Genomic DNA, 18179 nt, shown 5'->3' on the forward strand with positions numbered 1-18179 from the left:
TTAGCTTCCATCAGCAATGGAGCAACTGGTGTGAAATGGCAGCTAAGGACTCAGTTCAGTTCAATTGCTCAGTCGTGTCTGACTCTTTGCGACCCCATGAATCACAGGACGCCAGGCCTCCCTGTCCAACACCAACTCCCGGAGTTACTCAAACTCACATCCATCAAGTCGGTGATGCCATCCAGCCATCTCATCCTCTGTTGTCCCCTTTTCCTCCTGCCCCCAATCCCTCCCACTAGACACTACCATTTAGTGAAGGGAAATCTGATCACAGAACTGCAGCAACAGTAAGCAGCCCTGATTTTCCTGGCCAGATGACAGGTAGGCATTTGGCATCACTGAAATTAAAGACAGAGGTATCCTCCTCCAAATTCCCAACTGATAATATCACTTCTGAATTATAAAGCAACAGTTCAGTTTAGTCACTCAGTTGTGTCCGACTCTTTGTGACCCCATGGACTGCAGCACGCCAGGCTTCCCTGTCCATCACCAACTCCCAGAGCTTGATCAAACTCAAGTCCATTGAGTCGGTGATGCCATCCAACCATCTCATCCTCTGTAGTCCCCTTCTCCTCTTTCCTTCAGAAAGACCTTCAGTCTTTCCCAGCATCAGTGTCTTTTCCACATGAGTCAGTTCTTCCCATCAGGTGGCCAAAGTATTGGAGTTTCAGCTTCAGCATTGGTCCTTCCAATGAATATTCAGGACTGGTTGGGTCCCCTTGCAGTCCAAGGGGCTCTCAAGGGTCTTCTCCAACACCACAGTTCAAAAGCATCAATTCTTTGGTGCTCAGTTTTCTTTAAAATCCAACTCTCACATCCATACATGACCGCTGGAAAAACCATAGCTTTGACTAGACGGACCTTTGTTCGCAAAGTAATGTCTCTGATTTTTAATATGCTGTCTAGGTTGGTCGTAACTTTTCTTCCAAGAAGCAAGCCTCTTTTAATTTCATGGCCACAGTCACCATTTGGGGACAAAGGAATGACAGACAGTGAATATATTAAACATCTATACATTTGAAGAAGAATGAAAAGTCTAGGAGTTGATCCAGGTTCTTTGTATTTTACTAACTCAGCTGGCCTCCAAGTTCTAACTTTCCTCTTCCCATGATGCCTCTTTCTCCCCTTTAAAGGAGTGATTTTGCCTTTTCAATATATACCATAGCCCTACCTTTCTCACAATGTTTTTAAGAAATGCTGACTGCCACATGCAGCACCTCATTTGGGTGTGTCTGGAGTTCTGGAAGCTGACTACCTGTTGTCCTACAAATACCCCATTGGAGCACTTTGGAGGTTCTAGCAGGTGAGTGCAGCTACTCTTGAAACCTTCACCAAAGAAATGTCTGCCTCTTTCAGAGAAGGTCATCCTCTTCTATCAGTGTACAGCTTCAGGGGAGATGCACTTGGAGCAGTGAGGGAGGAGGGGATACCACTCAGTCTACCAGATCAGCAGAATCAACCCTAGTGATCAATGGGCTGACAGGTGTCCACAGCCAGGGTTTCTCACTATTCATTATAATTGAAAGTTGGAAAAAAAAAAAAAAAGAAAGTTGGTTAATTTAAGAATACCTTAGGCTGGGACATGCAAATAGCCCACTGAGCTCTGCATCTCTGTCTTTAACCAATATTTATAAGATATTAAAATTTACTCCTTGAAATATCAAGTGAGGAGCATAGCAACAAAAAAATGTTGTTGGTTTCGTTGGTTACATTAAGAGAGTGCATATCCACATAGTACTGAAGCTTGGGTTTAGAAACAAGAACCTTTCTAATTTTTATCTTTAGACCACAACTGTATATGCTGCACCAGAGTTTCCCTAAAACACTCTCAAAATATATCCACTTATTGAAGTAAAAGCCCCAGCAGCATGTGGCTTGTAGATACTGTAAAATTGTTGGTTTTCAGATATAAGCCCAAGTAATTACACTGAGCTTAATAACACTTTTGGATCTTATTAGCTCTATCTCCATCAGCAGACAACCACATATTTTTAGGTAAATACTTAAGGCAAGACAAATAACATTAAGGCTCGGGGCTTCCCAGGTGGCACAGTAATAATCTGCCTGCCAACACAGGAGACACAAGAGACATGGGTTTGATCCTTGGGTCAGGAAGATTCCCTGGAGAAAGAAATGGCAACCCTCTCCAGGATTCTTACCTAGAGAATCCCATGGATAGAGGAGCCTGGCGGACCGCAGTCCATGGGCTCACAAAGAATTAGACATGACTGAGCGACTCTTTCACTTTCACTAATTCTTTTATATAGCAAATCTTATATAAAATAAAATACATTAATATATAATCCTATTTTGGAACAAAAATACCAACCTAGAGCAACATGACCTTGGATAATACACTTAAAAATTTTCTAATTCTATACTTCCTTACCTGATCATATTATATGCTCATTACAAGAAGCTGAAGGTCAAAGGAAGAGGAGGAAAAGTGGAAGAGAAAGAGGAGGAACAGGGGAAGAGAAAGAGAGAAGTTATGAAACAGAAAATACATGTAAAATACTCAGCAGAGTGCCTGATACGTCATAAGTGCAAAACCACAATTATAAAACTTGGCAGTGAAATGCATCTTGTTTCAAATCCTTGGGGAAAATATATCCATTAAATAGTAACAATAATACATGAAGTGGAAGCATGTTGTAAGAATTATATCAGTAAATCCAAATAAAGTCCTTAGCACAGGGCCTAGTATATCATAAGTGCTTCATAAAATGTTATTACTATCCCTCAATATAAGATGTCATATAATGCTATTTACAAAAACAATTTAATATTTAAACTAAAGATGCCATCACTCTCTAATGAGAATATGTGAGAATCAATTTCATTTCAAATAATATAATTAGTCAAAACATAATTATTAATAAAGGCATCATAAACTATACACTTGATTAATCTATTTTTATCTCTCAAGTTAAAAAACACCTGTTTTAGAGGGAAGAGTTCATGTAGACAATATTATTTAATGAAAGTGAACTAATATTCTGCAAGAGTCAAACCCATTACTGTGAACTAGCTGCAAGCAAAAAATGACCACTGAACATCCACATTTTAAAGAAACATCCAAAGCACACAAATACCATACTGGATGATTTATTTAATTATTTTGCTTTTTAAGAGGTCATATTATGTTGTTACACCGGGGAAAAAATGGTACAGGCAGTGATGTATAGGGCAATAAATTCTCTGTAAACCCTCTTGGAGAAAATGAGTCATTATTATTTATTACAGGACTTTCAAGTCGGCTGACCTAGAATTTTTTATAAAAGGCAGTGTAAATAATCAGGGGTGATTGGTTTGTCAGGCAACAATAGACCAACATTTCTAGGAGTAGCTGTAATTGGGGAATAATGAGTCCTGGAACTAAATGAATAAATTTAATCACAGAAAGGGTAGACAGAATCCTATAACAAATACATTGGCTGTCAAGACATAACTTGGATTTTGCTCTTAACTGGGCCTTGACAGTGTCAGTTGCCCTAGAATACAAGGTTTGTGGGCAACAGGATCAGGTATCCACAGTGCAGCATTTGGCACTCTGCCTGTGGCTGAGATGATGCATGCAAGTTAGAGCATATGAGCTGGTGTATGTAATCAGCAACTGCAACTCTTAGGCGGAATTTGTTTTTTTTAATAAATCTGGAAGACAGATGTTTGCCCCAGCCAGCCTGTTAATTCTGAACTGATTATGTTGCCAACAACAAAGGGACTAATCTTTAGAGAACAGTTTTTGACATTATTATAATAATTAGAAATATATATATCATTTAAAATTAAGTTCTGTGTACATATTTAACTCACTATATTGGGCCAAATGCAACCTAGTCACTCCTACCTGAGTCTATCAGAAGTTCTGTTATTTAAAAACAAAGAAAAAGGAGGGAAGAAATCAGTGGAAAGATTAAAGATTTCTATTTTCTTAAAATAAAAATATAAATAATATCCCATAAGCTTTTTTACTCAACCATTCCATTTATATGTCTTAATTCAAATAATCAGTTTTCCCATATACAAAGGTATGACATAAAGAATATTAAATATTGTCTATATAAAAAATATAGAAACTATCAATGGAAGACTGGTTAAATAAATAATATATATACAAAGCCATAAGAAGCAATTATGTATTCATATCCACAGACATAAAATCTTCTTGGAATACTCATAAGTACACACACACACACACACACACACACACTCAAAAGAGTCCTAAAGGGTAGTCACCACACTATAGAAGGTACTGTTTTTAACTCATAGGGAATTTTTTTTTCATTTTATATTGCTTAAATTATTTATAAGAATATATTATAAATTTAGCAACATAAGTATAACATATATCAGAATCATCTAACATTCACAGTGGTATCATCTAATACACAACCCACAGAGAATAAAGCAGTTCTCACTGTACCTGGATCATGTGACCAAAAAAAAAAAAAAAAGGTGAACTTGTTATACTATGCTTTATCAAATTACTCCTTAATAAAAGAACCACCTTCAATTGCATCCTCCATGTTTTAACAAAGTTGGAGAATATTTGATAATTTCCAGGATACAGAAATGAAAAAGAAACCAAAAAATATGTCTATATAAGGGAGTTAAATTAGAATTCATTAGATTACAGAGTACAGCATACTGACAGAAAAAAAAAAAAAAAACAGAGGCTTTAGCAATCAGGGATACCTGAGTTGAAGATCTCTTCTACCTGCTAACTGAGATGGCTCAATTTTGTTAGGTAATACCTCTAGCTTTAGACACAACCTCAACACAACAACACCTACCTCTTAGAGTTGTTCTGAAGATTAAGAGTTGTTCTTAAGAGTTGTTCCGAGAATGTGTGTAAAGCATTTAACACGATGGCTGGCAATAAAGATTGCTCACCAACTGAGAATCATCAATATGGATCTGCCAGGAACACTTAGCTATGAGGAGCTGATGATGGGTCCTCCCACCCACAGCACTCCTCAACCCAACACAGAGAGATACTCTGGTAAGGAGAAAGCCAAACAAATTTTAACATATATAGGGAACAGAAAAGAAAATAGATTTAAATTAGACAAGGACATCCATGTTAGAAATAATTTCCTGAATACTAAGCTAAGCAATAATAATGGGATATTATAATTATGGAAGCTTCATCACCAAAAATATCTGAGAAAAGAAACAGCTATTTTCTCAAACTCAGTGGTTTAGACATTCACCTACTTATGAGAAGAGGACCAGAAAACTGAATTCCCCAATTCTTTCAACTTTCACGTTTCTATGATACTTTAATTAAATTAATAGGACATTCCATCATTCTCCCAATAAATTGTGTCAGGAGGTTTTAAGCAAAGCACAGACAGCTCATCTTTGCAAAATGTAGTTCATGATTTTACAAGCTCTAAAAAAAAAAAAAAAAAATTATTGGAATAGATTTAAAAGAATTCCTGTATATACAAAAAAAACCTGGATGGCATTGGGTATCTCACAAAGGGCTTCTGCTGCCTTCTGTTCTGCATTAAAGATAAAAATTAATTCAGAGGAAGGTTGAGAGTTTATGTATTTCTGTAGGAGGATGATAAGGAGTTAATGGGGGCAAGGGGAAAACTAAACATCAAAAGATTAAAAAATAAAGTTAGTAAGGACTCAGAAAAAGAATCAGAACACCATGGAAGGCTGAATTCCATAAACAGCTAAGACACTGTTTACCTTCCTTTAGCAAAGACTACTTGATCAGACTGTCTCCAAATGTACAGCATGTTATGAAGTTTTATTGAAAGATTCCATTATGTGAATCAAAGATGGTAACCTTGGATTAGCACTGCTTCTCTCTATTTATTTTTCCCTTGTCAACATCATTCACTAGCACATTTAGATAAGAGCATGTCTATTATTCCGCTGGGTTGAGTTTGCAATTTTCTAGAACAGAAGTGGAATGAAATACGGATCTTACTCTGACCTTCTTTTACAATTATCATAGGTTTTGAAGACTCCTAAGTCTCCAGGTAAAGTTCAATGATTATCACTGTAGAAACAGCACAGCACGCATGATTAAGAATCCCAAGTCCAATTCCAGTTCTGACTCTGACCACCTGGGTGTGAGGGCTGGCCAGCTCCATGGGTGTGGGACCTGTGCAATCACCCAGCTGGATCCCACAATTGTTCTAAAGCTCTGTGGCTGCCGTCTTTAAATTCTGAATAACTTCTTTCAAGAGGCGCCCCACATTTTCATTTTGGACAAGACCCCACAAATTACATAGTTGTTACTGCCTGTGTGAGATTTCCAATTCAATTCATCTAATTTTCATTATCTTTCATGTGGTCAACAACCCAACACTCCCTCTTCTCCTAATTTTTGCAAATGCAGTGCTATGGGAGCATATATTACGTTTGTTAAGTTATCAACACAATAATACTGCGGTGTTGACATTACTTTCTGATCCTAAATAATTAAGCCAACTCAAGTCTATGAAAATCATATTTCCAAAGAGTTTTTTTTTTTTTTTTTAGTAAAAAGAGACTATCAGTGTTGCCCAGAACTTTTCCTTTTCTGAACACCTTCCATGAGAAAATTTTTCACTTTCATTTTACCATTAATTCTACTCTCTGTCTTAAAGGGGTATTTGGCAGCTATCTTTTTTCCAAAAGTGTCTTTGCTCAGACAATTCAGTACAAACACTATTTCACAGAATGGACAAGGAAGAAAGTACTGTATAGCAGAGCGCGAGTAACAGCAGGAAATATTTTAAAAACACCTTGCTGCTAACCTTTAAATAATATAAATAACCTTCAGATAATCAGAACAGAATGTTATAAAAATTAAAGTGCTGAGTGTGGTAGTGAGTAGCAGCACCATTACGAGTATATGGATCTGTTTACTCCTTAGGGTACTTTAAGAGGTTCCAAACACAGCACTTACTGTTTCCCCATTCATTCTGTCTGACCCCAAATTTCGAGCATTATCATTACTTGAGATTTAAAATCCATAAAAATGCTGCTAAAGTATATAACTTGAGAGAGGAAATGTGCTGTTGTATCTGGAGATTTTCATTTAACACATTAGCAAATGGTATCAAGAAAGACAAGCATTTCCCATTTAAATCTGTCATCTACTTCCGAAAAATCATATGTTCTGAGTGAGAAATATGACACCATGTATTATGTTTATTTTGTTAAAAAAATACCTCATGCTTGTATCCAACCACATTTCCATATACATATACAGAAATGAATTCTTTGCTGTGTAAAGTTGAACACATTTTTCAAAATTCCTTGAGCATTCACTCATGCCTCAACCTTATCACCCAGAACTCTTAATTTCTCTCATTTCTATTATTTATCAAAACTTCTTTTTCTCCACTGTTCACTACAAATTATCGTAACAATGTTTACTCTTTTGAACTCACAGTTTCTAACTATTACCAGATCTACCCATGGTTCATGATTTCAAATATTTCAACTATCGTTGACTAATTCTCAAGTACCCATGATATTTAAAAAATTTACTCTTATGAGTCTTAAAACATGGATTCAATAGTCCTTTCAATCTACTGCTGTTCACACTGTGCCAAGCCTTGTTAGAAAAAGCTGATTTGACTACACATGCAATCATTATATTTTCAATAAAATATTCTTACAAAATGGGACTTTATATAAAAAGCCAATGAAAGCAACATTTTCCTTCCCCTCCTCAGCTTTTTCAAAATGAATTTTCTCCAGACTTTCTTCCCTAAAACTCACATTCAATCTTGAAAAGATTTGATACAGACACTGGCTGGCTGGATCCACATTTTAATTAAGACTACCACAATTCTGTACACAGAGGTGGTGTCCCAGCTGAAAAAACTCCATCTATTATTTCCCCTTGCAGCCAAGGGTAACCCAGTGGGATGAAGGCAGATGTAACAGAATGAGACTTCTGGAAATCTCTTGAGCTACCTACATCCAGGTTTCTTGCTTTGAGAGAAAATAACTTGCAATCTTTTTATATCACTCTAGCTGGCTTATGCAATATTGCTCTTTACAGCATCAGACCTTGTTTCTATCACCAGTCACATCCACAGCTGGGTGTTGTTTTTGCTTTGTCTCCATCTCTTCATTCTTTCTGGAGTTATTTCTCCACTGATCTCAAGTAGCATAGTGGGCACCTACCAACCTGGGGAGTTCATCTTTCAGTGTCCTATCTTTTTGCCTTTTCACACTGTTCATGGAATTCTCAAGGTAAGAACAGGAAAAGGAGTATGTCAAGGTTGTATACTATCACCCTGCTTATTTAACTTATATGCAGAGTATATCATGAGAAACACTGAACTGGATGAAGTACAGGCTGGAATCAAGATGGCCGGGAGAAATATCAATGACCTCAGATATGTAGATGACACCACTCTTATGGCAGAAAGTGAAGACCTAAAGAGCCTCTTGATGAAAGTGATAGAGGAGAGTGAAAAAGTTGGCTTAAAACTCAACATTCAAAAAATGAAGATCATGGCATCCGGTCCCATCACTTCATGGCAAACATGTGGAAACAGTCACTGACTTTATTTTTGGGGGCTCCCAAATCACTGCAGATGGTGATTGCAGCCATGAAATTAAGACGCTTACTCCTTGGAAGGAAAGTTATGACCAACCTAGACAGCATATTAAAAATCAGAGACATTACTTTGTCAACAAAGGTCTGTCTAGTCAAAGCTATGGTTTTTCCAGTAGCCATGTATGGATGTGAGAGTTGGACTATAAAGAAAGCTGAGTGCCAACGAATTGATGCTTTTGAACTGTGGTGTTGGAGAAGACTCTTGAGAGTCCCTTGGACTGCAAGGAGATCAGTCCTGAACATTCAATGGAAGGACTGATGCTGAAGCTGAAACTCCAATACTTAGGTCACCTTATGGGAAGAACTGACTCATTGGAAAAGATCCTGATTCAATCCTGGGAAAGACTGAAGGCAGGATGAGATGGGGATGACAGAGGATGAGACGGTTAGATGGCAACAGCAAATCGATGAACATGAGTTTGAGCAATCTCCGGGATTTGGTGATGGACAGGGAGTCCTGGCGTGCTGCAGTCCATGGAGTCACAAAGAGTCAGACACGACTGAGCAACTGAACTAAACTGATTCAAAGTATAGTCTTTGTAGTTGGACCATCACCTGTTTGCTTATTAGAAAGTCAGTATATTTGGCCAGATCTACTGAATAAAAAGGGTAGCACAGTGGTAAAGAATCCACCTGCAATGCAGGAGACGCAAAAGATGCAGGTTCGATCCAAAGGATGGGAAGATCGTCTAGAGTAGGAAATGTCAACCCGCTCCAGTATTTTTGCCTGGGAAATCCTATGGATAGAGGAACCTGGAAGGTACAGTCCAGGGGCCACAAAGAGTCAGACATGACTGAGCGCACACACACACATACACACACTAAATAAAAATCTGCATTTTAACAAGAGCCAGAGGTGAACCACATGCACATTAAAGTTTGAGAAACACTGGAATACACTGCTTATTAAATATGTTTTTGGAAGAAAGTTAAAAGAATATTCAAAGACTCCATTTCCTTACTGAAAAATGAGACTACTAATGGTATATAGTGCACAGCATTATTATGAGAAATCATCAGGTAACAGTACTTAATAAACACTCAATAATGTATAACTGGCATTAAATTTGATCATCAATCTCAAACCTGTATATTCAAGATATATTTCCAAAGTATTTATTTATGCAATTACATTGGTACCCCATGCAGATAAATTAAAGCTCCTTTAATACTGAAGTCTCCCTGAGTATAAGCCAATAACAAAAGTAGAAGTAAATTAATAATATACATTACTATTAATAATATAGTAATCTTATATTCTTATATAAGATTACTATATTATATTCATTCATATCCGTCTTGTATGAATGAATTTATGAATATGAATATGGATAAATTTATTAATTTATTCATGAATTGATATTCATCTTATATTCATTTACAACACATTATAGAACCTGTTTTTTAATTATCCTCAAAATATTTCTCTTTCAAATAATGTATTTATTTCCATGTATTCAAAAAGTTAAATAAAAATTTAGTTTGCAAACAAACATGAATCTTTCTCCCTCACATAAAATCTAACAAATTCTACATTTCATTAGTAATTATGCTTTCTGTACTCTCCCATCATGCGCTTAAGATAGCCAGTGATCCCACAGGACTCAAATAATATACCAGGTATCTAGATCTTCAATTCCAAATGATAAAAAATAAAGTCTCATTAAGCTCCCATTTTAATCCAGTTAAGGCAAGATACATCCTACTTCATTCCAACACATTCTTCTAAGGACTGTGATGACCAAATTATCTGCTTCCTACATTCAGGGCGAAAAAAAAAAATGTAAGCTGATAAAAATCAATATAAATGGAATCATTTTCAGTAGTCATTAGTGAATATTAATCACTTAAGAAGTAATTTTTATTAGATAAACTTTTAATGAAAATATATTTACATCTATAAATGATGCTTTAAAGAGGTATATTCATATAACAAAATCTGAAGATAATGTTATGAATCTTCTAATCAAGAAAGTTTCCCTTACCATTACACATTTCTTAAAAATTGTGCTTCACAGAGGACTTTGTAGACACTTCTCCAAAGAAGGCATACAGATGACCATTAGGGTCATGGAAAAATGCTCAAAATCGCTAATTATTAGAGAAACACAAATGAAAACTACAATGAGGTACCACCTCACACTGGTGAAAATGGCCATCATTAAAAGTCTACAAATAAACAAACACTGGAGAAAGTATGGCAAAAAGGGAACTCTCATACCTGTTGGTGGGAATATATGTTACTGTAGCCAGTATGGAGAACAGTATGGATATTCCTCAGAAAATTAAAAACAGAGTTCCCAGCAATCCCACATCTAGGCATTTACCCAGACAAAACTATAACTCAAAAAGATATATGCATCCCTATGGGCTGCCGTCTATGGGGTCACACAGAGTCGGACACGACTGAAGTGACTTAGCAGCAGCAGCATGTTCATAGCACCACCATTCACAATAGCCAAGACATGGAAGCAACCTAAATATCCATTGACAGATGAATGGATAAAGATGATGTGGTAGCATATATGTAATGCAATAGTGCTCAGCCATCAAAAGCAACAGAATAATGCCATATGCAGGAACACAGATGCAACTAGAAATTATTATACTAGGTGAAGTCAGAAAGAGAAAGATAAAAGCCACATGTTATCACTTATATGTGGAATCTAAAACATAGCACAAATGAACCTATCTACAAAATAGAAACACACTCACAGATGGAAGAGAGCAGACTTGTGGTTCAGCCAAGGGAAGGGAGTAGGGAGAAGGATAAACTGGGAGTTTGGGTTTAGCAGATACAAACTACTACATTTAGAATGGATAAAAAACAAGTCCTACTGTGTAGCAAAGCAAAATATATCCAATCTCTCGAAATAAACCTTAATAGAATATTTTAAAAGAGGCCATCAGTTCAGTTCAGTCACTCAGTCATGTCCAACTCTTTGCGACCCCATGAATCGCAGCACTCCAGGCCTCCCTGTCCATCACCAACTCCCGGAGTTCACCCAAACTCATGTGCATCGAGTTGGTGATGCCATCCAGCCATCTCATGCTCCGTCGTCCCCTTCTCCTCCTGCCCTCAATCCCTCCCAGCATCAGAGTCTTTTCCAATGAGTCAGCTCTTCGCATGAGGTGGCCAAAGTATTGGAGTTTCAGCTTTAGCATCATTCCTTCCAAAGAAAGCCCAGGGCTGATCTCCTTCAGAATGGACTGGTTGGATCTCCTTGCAGTCCAAGGGACTCTCAAGAGTCTTCTCCAACACCACAATTCAAAAGCAGCAATTCTTCGGCGCTCAGCCTTCTTCACAGTCCAACTCTCACATCCATACATGACCACTGGAAAAACCATAGCCTTGACTAGACAGACCTTTGTTGGCAAAGTAATGTCTCTGCTGTTGAATATGCTATCTAGGTTGGTCATAACTTTCCTTCCAAGGAGTAAGCGTCTTTTAATTTCATGGCTGCAATCACCATCTGCAGTGATTCTGGAGCCCAAAAAAATAAAGTCTGACACTGTTTCTGCTGTTTCCCCATCTATTTCCCTGGAGAAGGGAATGGCAAACCACTTTAGTATTCTTGCCCTGAGAACCCCATGAACAGTATGAAAAGAGGGTATATATATGTGTATAAATGAGTTACTTTGCTATACAGCAGAAATTTGCAAACTACTGTAAATCAACTATACTTAAAAAAAAAAAGTGTTTCAACTTCTGGCAATGTGTACCAAATATTCCAAAGGATCCTCTTATTATGTTACAACAAGACCCTGGATATTTTAAGATACATAGAAATGTGTAAGGATCAAAAACAAAACAGACAATTTCTGAATGCCCAGAGATGTGTATGTGTGTGTATACATATATATATATATAAAAAGTTAAAAATCTGAACTGTAAGTGATCAGTAAACAAAGAATTCAGAGTTATCCTGGAACAAACACCTGCAACAGTGCTGAGATTTGTAGAACAAGGAGTTAAACTGCAACATTACATCTAACAAAAGATATATATAAGAACTTTATAAACAAATTTTAAAATGCTATCAAGTGGCATAAAAAACAGCTAACTGGATAAAAAATCATGTATATAAATATAAAGACAAAAATCATGATATAAATTCTTCCAAATTTTGTCTTAATTTGGAATTCAATGGAATACCATTTAAAATCCCAGTAAAGATTGTTTCAAATAATTGCATGCTGAATATAAATTTTAAATAATGTGTGAACATTCAAGACTAGTCAATTCCTTTTGAAGAAGAAGATGGTGAGCTGCTGAGCATACTAGCTTGATAAATGGGGCTTCATCAAGGGAAGGTAAAATATTTAATATATGGTCTCAGGAGAACTGATCAGAAAAAAAAAATCATTTGTATTGTGACCTAAAACTGTATACTGATATTAGCTACTGGTGGCTTAAATAGATCTGAAAGAAGTGGAATCTTTTACAATAAAATACACAAAAATATTTAGAACATCAGAGTAGGAAACGATTTTTTAAACAAAGTATACACCTCAAAATATTTTTTTTAAAGTTGACTCTGACAGCATTAAAATTAAGAACTTATTTGATCAAAATATACCATAAAGACAATAAAAAGACAAGTCACAAACTGGAAAAAGAGATTTGCATCACATGTAACTGAAATGAACTACCATCAAGAATACACAATCTATGAATCAATTTAAATGATTAAGATGTGTAAAAGATATGAAGAAATATGTCACTGAAAAGGAAACAAGAATATTCAGAATACAAAACAGATAACCGTGTCATTAGGGATAAGCAGAGATGCCATTTGGCACCCACTCAGCTGCCTATAGTTAAGAACTCTGACATTGCCACTCATTGGCCAGAATATGGACCAATGGGGACTCAAATACTGGTAGTAGAGGTCTAAACTGATAGAACTATTTTGGAAAATCAGTGTCATACTTATGTAATCTGATTTTATGAACACCCTATAGTCTAATATTCTACTATCACATACTGACCCGTATTCTTGCACATATGTACTGAGAAACTCATTCAAGAAAATGAAGCCACCCTATTCATGGTTCTATCCAAATAATAATTTATCAGCAGAGAATAAGTGAATAAATTAAGATATATGCTCAAAAAATAATATTTTACCATGAATAAAAATGAATTAAAGCTAAGCACAAACATCTAAAAAACTCATGCAAACATAATGTTGATGGAAGAAAGGATGTAGCTGAAGACCACATACAGCATCATGACTAACACATGTTTAGCAAAACATTTATGTGAGGTACAGCTACTTTTAAAGAGCAAAGAAACAAATAATCAAATATCTAGTGTACTGGCTATCTCTGGTATAGACACAAGATGATGAGACAAATACTACAAAGGCAGGTTTAAGGATGCTTGCAATATTCAAGGGTTTTACACTGTATGATCAGTTTAAACAGGATTATTACACATGATTATTTACATATGTGTAAACAGATGTATGTTCTAATTAAATATACTATTTCTCTGTATTAAAATCACCTTATACAAATAAAATAATAATTAGAAACAAGCTAATTCATTATTTCAAGTCCACAATGAAACCATGATCTTATCTTTTATGAACATATATTAGATGAACACAGTTTCTCAGATAAAACAGCATACTAAAGAAAACCTCCAAATAAAACATGAAAGATAAATAATAAATGAGTAATATAGAATAATAAAATGAGTAGATACAATTTAAACTCACCACCAGGGCTTTGGATCTGTTGCTCAGAAGTTTTTCAATATCCCTGGCTGCAATTTCCACCAGCTGGCGTGCATTATTTGGCTCCACAGTATACAAATCTTGGTATTTCTCATAAATCTGTATGAAGAGGAAATATAATTAGTAAGAACAATAATTGCTTATTTGGTTCCTGTCCTCACATTAGAATGTATTTAAAACCATAAACAACTGATTAGAAAGACAAATCTATTCCTCGCTTCATCTTGATCTTTTTGGAGTTCCAGTGTGTTCAAAATACACATATATATGCATATATAAATATATATATGTTGATATACATATAAATATCAATTAACTGTAAGATTTTGGAGTTCCAGTGTGTTCAAAATACACATATATATGCATATATAAATATATATATGTTGATATACATATAAATATCAATTAACTGTAAGACCACAAGCTCACCAAAACAGTATATCATGTTAAAAGGTTGTAAAACATCTTGTAACACAACAATTTGTGTGTGCAATTTTGCAAATTCAAGTTGTACCTCCAACCTCAAAGTGAAAAATTGAAAGTGAAAGTCTTTGTCCAACTCTTTGCCACCCCATGGACTATACAGTCCATGGAATTCTCCAGGCCAGAATACTGGAGTGGGTAGCTGTTCCCTTCTCCAGGGTATCTTTCTGACCCAGGAATTGAACTGGGGTCTCCTGCACTGCAGACAGATTCTTTACCAGCTAAGCTACAGGGAAGCCCCAAACCTGGTATTTACCGCCTTCAGCATTTTAAAGAAACAGGGAGGTTATTCTAGAAAATAGAAGAACTTAAGCATGGGACATCAAAACTGGAGGATGTGTGCACTGAACAAAAGTCAGGACAAGGGAATAAGATATTGCACTGAGGGAGACTCGCATCTTTTCCATCACTGAAGCTAAGATGTACGCTGCTAAATAGGCTTATAACCAAACAGAGAAACACAGAGAATGAAGACCTTCCCCTCCTCAGGTTCGTCCTGGTGGCACAGGGAGCTTCACGTTTCACAGTGAAGAACAAGGTCACCGAGGTCTACATTAAAGTTTGATTGAAGCTGTAATAGTGTAAGCATTTATATTATGAAACTGAATTTTTTTAAAAATTCACTGAATAAGACTATTTTGAAAGTAACCTAGACAGCAAGAGAAAACAATTACATTTCTGGCTCACATCAGCATTTATGGAAGGATTTCCCTAGAGAAGCATAAGATGCACCTGGTTTATCAAGCGTGTATACTCCTGGCAGGAAATAAAGATTAAAAGAAAAGTGGGGTGGGGGGGGGGCGGGCAGTGAGGAGCACAAAGACAGTGACCATGTCTGTTGCTGAAGGGCTGGGCTGAAAAGGAAATCCCTTATTCATCCAACAGATGGGTTGCACATGCATGACTAAACCATCTTCAAAGCCAGGGACTGGCAGGTTTTTACTGTCTTATGAGAAGTGAATCCAGGCACAAGCAGGAACCAGTTCAACCCTGCTTTTTACTGGCATAATGCCAGCATTCTGGTTACTACCAACAGGTTCTATAGCTGGTCCCAGCCGACCATGAATGCTGCTGGTAAACACTGGTTTCAAAAGGAGCAATATACATTGGCTAACATTTATTTTTTGAAGTGTGTTGGTTTCACATGAAGTTTCACAGTTTTAAGTGATTTAAAATATATCAACATTTTAATTAATAAGTTAAAATAATTAACTATAATAAAATTAATTATCTAATAAATATTTTTGGAGATTTAAATCAAACTTCTATTGCTAAAATTGTTTATCATTTTCAAACCATGAGGCTTTCCCTCACACTTTGAACTTTGACCTTGTAGGTTCTCATCCCAATTATTCAAGGCACAGTAATTTAGTCATATAAAATCCCAAGAGTTAACGTCATTCATGATTCCTGCATATTACTGGATTTTTTCTACTTTTTATTGATGGACAGATTATTGTGTCCTGTTTTTAAAGACCCAGGTTATCCATGAAGGACTCCCTCCAGTCCAAAGCTATCTGTTTCAGCCTAAGACCTCATCCAGGAACATGAACTCCTAAACAGATTGATTTGAGGTACAAACAGATAAAACTCAACATCACTCTAATTGATCAAGGATATTTAGTTCTTTGCAGAAAAGCCAATATAATTAATTGCTGTGAAAGGCAGATGTGCTTTGTATCATGAATATCTTGCTCATTTCTGTATAAAGTCTAACCTCCTTCCTGTGGTATTGGGACTCTAATAGAACTGAAAGTTGGTAAAGATTAGTTCAGGACACAGTCTCTACTTCATATTATGTACTACAGCTAATGCCAATTATTAGCCACTATCTATGTATGCCAGACATATTAAATGCTATAAAGGATGAATGAATTATAAATAAGAAAAAACTAGTTCAAGTATATATATTTTCTCAAACAGAGAATATTCTCTCAAGTTCCACTTATACAGTAATTTTTAAAAGCTTAGGAAATAAAAAATAAGATCCAGAATGCAAATAAACTTTAATAAATAAAGTCAAGGAAGCTTAAATCTAGAGCCCCAATGCAAATGCCCTGCCATACATTTTTAGGTACAATATCACATTTGAAATGTTTTCATTGTAATAAAACATGAATTACAATCATGTAACAGCCACCATCAAAAGAAGTGGACTTTGCTTCTGGTTTCAAAGAATGCAATCTTGTTGTTTTTGTTGCATGAGATATTGCAATGGCTCTCAAAGAGAAACAGCCTGGTGCATGTTTAGTGAACAATTTTCACAGTAGAAGGTTTCACATGGATTTTTAAGATATTATATTTCCATAACTTACAGGTATTTACAGTTCCTTCCACCACTAAAATAAACCACATTTCTATAATATTTAACATGCTAACATGAATATTTTAAAGAGTCTTAAATATCTTTTTTTCTTCTTCCTAGTTTTTCTTTTCCTTTATAAAAAATTAATTATATGCTTTACCCCTTTATCCAATGTCTTTCCTGACAGAAAAACAACATGATGGGAATAACATGAGTTTCTGGCACCAGACAGAGCTACTTTCAAATCACATGTCAGCTCCTCACATGCCATGTGACACTGGCTTCCGTTTCTTCTACTAGAAAGAATGGAGCACATAAAGAGAATTCAAGACAGGATCTTTTTCCTCCTGACAGATAACACTAACATGCTATTAATTTTTTCTATAACTCAAATCTTCACACTGCCACCCTTAACACTAGTCTTGACAAAAAGAATATTTGTCGCCTTGTACATTATTTCCTTCTCATCATCTTAACTAGCTGGTTTTAATTTTCTTTCACTACAAAACTCACAGTCCAAGATTTGCTGTGATTACAGAAACCATGGTTTCCCTACCTTTTTCACTGAAAACATCCATTAAGTCTCTTTGCTCTATAGTTAAGCCCATGGTTCAGCGATAATTTCCAGAACAATACATTTAAAAATAACTCACCTGTAATTATCTAAAAAGCAACATCACTCACTGACACCATCGCTAAATAAACATAATTAATGAAATGTTTCAAAAATCATAATATTAGTATCACACCATGGAATTATACCGTGAAATACAGTAATTCCCCTACATATGAATGAACTCCCTTCTGAGAGCACGTTCATAAGTCCAATTTTCTCGTTAAGTCCAACAAAGTTAGCAAAGGTACCCAACTAACACAATTGGCTACATACTGCTGCTTTTACATTTGCATTCAGATATCCTGGGCTTGAAATAAAGATACTGTACTACTGTATTATGCTGTAAAGTACACAAAAGCACAAACACCTAGAGAGGATGCATGCATGTAATGATGAATTTCACACGTGTGAATTACTGTGATCAATCTCATGTGATTGATCATG

The 18179-nt window shown here is 35.9% G+C and overlaps 1 protein-coding gene across 8 annotated transcripts in view; it reads right to left on the reverse strand.

The window, feature by feature from the left end:
• Window positions 1-18179, reverse strand: part of CACNA2D1 (calcium channel, voltage-dependent, alpha 2/delta subunit 1) — a 530781-nt gene that overhangs the window by 371988 nt on the left and 140614 nt on the right. For all 8 annotated transcript variants that reach the window (XM_010848132.1, XM_010848138.1, XM_010848135.1 and 5 more), the window contains exon 3: window positions 14314-14430. In XM_010848132.1, the coding sequence (XP_010846434.1) occupies window positions 14314-14430 (117 nt within the window). The remainder of the gene's footprint in view (window positions 1-14313; window positions 14431-18179) is intronic.

This window comes from Bison bison, unplaced genomic scaffold, assembly GCF_000754665.1.
Source record: "Bison bison bison isolate TAMUID 2011002044 unplaced genomic scaffold, Bison_UMD1.0 scf7180017864260, whole genome shotgun sequence".
Classification (NCBI taxonomy): Eukaryota; Metazoa; Chordata; class Mammalia; order Artiodactyla; family Bovidae; genus Bison; species Bison bison.